Source organism: Myotis brandtii, unplaced genomic scaffold (assembly GCF_000412655.1).
Source record: "Myotis brandtii unplaced genomic scaffold, ASM41265v1 scaffold421, whole genome shotgun sequence".
NCBI lineage: Eukaryota > Metazoa > Chordata > Mammalia > Chiroptera > Vespertilionidae > Myotis > Myotis brandtii.
Window position 1 is genome coordinate 1,502,070 of NW_005366140.1, and position 1,969 is coordinate 1,504,038.

The 1,969-nt window shown below is 58.5% G+C and overlaps 1 protein-coding gene across 1 annotated transcript in view; it reads left to right on the plus strand.

Annotated features, from left to right (window-relative positions):
- The window catches only part of HOMER3 (homer scaffolding protein 3), a 6,212-nt gene extending 4,376 nt beyond the window's left edge, over positions 1–1,836 (plus strand). Inside the window, exons 7-10 of the mRNA XM_014545802.1 lie at positions 4–45; positions 339–449; positions 556–642; positions 1,342–1,836. Of these exons, the coding sequence (XP_014401288.1) occupies positions 4–45; positions 339–449; positions 556–642; positions 1,342–1,533 (432 nt within the window). The 3' untranslated portion in view covers positions 1,534–1,836. The remainder of the gene's footprint in view (positions 1–3; positions 46–338; positions 450–555; positions 643–1,341) is intronic.
- Positions 1,837–1,969: the final 133 nt, after the last annotated feature.

Consider the following 1,969-nt stretch of genomic DNA (forward strand, 5'->3'; position numbering starts at 1 on the left):
CAGCTCGAGGCACAGCGCGCAGAGGCTGAGCGGCTGCGGCAGCGGGTGAGGGCGCCCTTCCCTCTCAGAGACCCTGGGCCTCCGGCAACTGTGGAGCCCCTGCCTGAGCATGTCCTGTCTGTCCTGGGTTCACCAACTGGCTGTGTGATCTATAGGTTACTTCCCGGAGCCTTAGTTTCACGCTCTGTAAAATGGGTCTGATTTAGCGCCCACCTCAAAGGGGTGTCAGACCCTAAAGTCTTCCCTGCCAGGGGTGGGGTGGTAACTCCGAGCAGAGGGGGCGGGACTGAGCAGAAGGCTGATTCCCCAGAGAGGTGCTGATCATTCTGTCCACCCAGGTGGCTGAACTGGAGGCCCAGGCAGCCACAGAGCCGGCCCCAGTCAGTGAGAAAGAGGGGCCAGGCCAGGCGCTGGAACAGCTGGAGTCCTTAGTGCAGACCAAGGACCAGGTGAGCACTGAGCATGTGAGTATGTGTGTCCCCAGGCCTCACCTTCCCTGACCTCCCATGGGAGAGCCAGGACCCCCAGAACACCCTGGGAACTCTTCTCCACTAGGAGATCCAGACACTCAAGAGCCAGGCCGGTGTGCCCCGCGAGGCCCCTGATGCAGTGGATCGGGAGGAGACGCAACAGAAGGTGCAGGTGTGTGTGGTTGCCAGGAGATGGGGTGACTGCACTTGGGCAGCCAGCTTCTGGTGTGACACAGATTTAGCCTCTTCCCTTCCTGGCTGGTCCCCTTTGGCCTGTTTCTCCATCTGTAAGTGGGGTCAGGAAGACATCTACCTAAGGTGAAGGACTGGGAAGAGCAGATGCATGAAAGGTCTGAAGTGGCTTGTAAACGGTTGTTCTTGGTACAACGTTTTAGATCCATTTACTCAACTGGCAATTTTTGAATCCCTGCTGAGCTTTCTTGACTGCATCAAGTCCTCACACCTCCCCAGCCTGCATCTGAACACAGGTCTGGCTAGCCTGGCTTTTGCTAAAAACTTTATCCAAGAAACAGTCATGGGGCATGTCCTCAAAGGCCCTGAGACGGGGAGGGTATCAGTGTATCTAAGGAACCACAAAGCCAGTGAGGCTGAGTTGGAATGAGAAAGGAGGAAGGGGATGTGTAGATTTCATCCCCAGCCTGATGGGTCACAGGAGGGCTTTCAATAAAGGGCCGTGATCAGTTCTGTGGTGTTCAAATTGGCTGGGGGAGCAGGGAGTGTCTTCAGCACAGGTGGCAGGGAGGAGATCAAGAGACAGAGGGGGACTTGGCCCACAGTGGGAACTGTGGAGATGGCACTCAGAAACATGCCCCCGTCAGGGCTGGTAACCCTGCCCACCCTCTCCCTGCAGGACCTGGAAACCCGCAACGTGGAGTTGGAGCACCAGCTGCGGGTGACAGAGCGCAGCCTGGAGGAGGCTCGGGCTGAGCGGGAACGGGCAAGGGCTGAGGTGGGCCGGGCCGCACAGCTGCTGGACGTCAGACTGTTCGAGCTGAGCGAGCTGCGGGAGGGCCTGGCCCGCCTAGCCGAGGGTGCTCCCTGAGCCTGGCCTGGCCACCAGTCCTTGTAGGAGCTGGAGCCTATGGGAGCAGGTTCTACACAAATGCTTCCCATTTGGGGCATGGGCTGGCCGCAGGCGGCCCAGCAGGCCACTTGCCCTGGCAGGGACCAGGGCTGACAGCCAATAGAGGGCTTGGCTGCTTACAGCTTAGGGGCTGTTGGGGGCTTTTCATTGTGTAAGATTTCTAGACTCTCCACCAGGGCACATGCTGGTGCCCAGATTACATTTCTAAGCATGACTGTGTGTGTGTGGTGGGTGGACACTAAATGTTGTCATTGGACCTTCTCCTGTCTCCTCTCCAATACATCCTAGCTGTCCTCTGCTCATGTAGGGCTGGAAAGTTACTAGAGGCGAGCAGGATGAGGCTCAGAGCCCAAGTGTGTGTGTGTGTGGGGGGGGGGGGGGGTAGGGGGGGGGG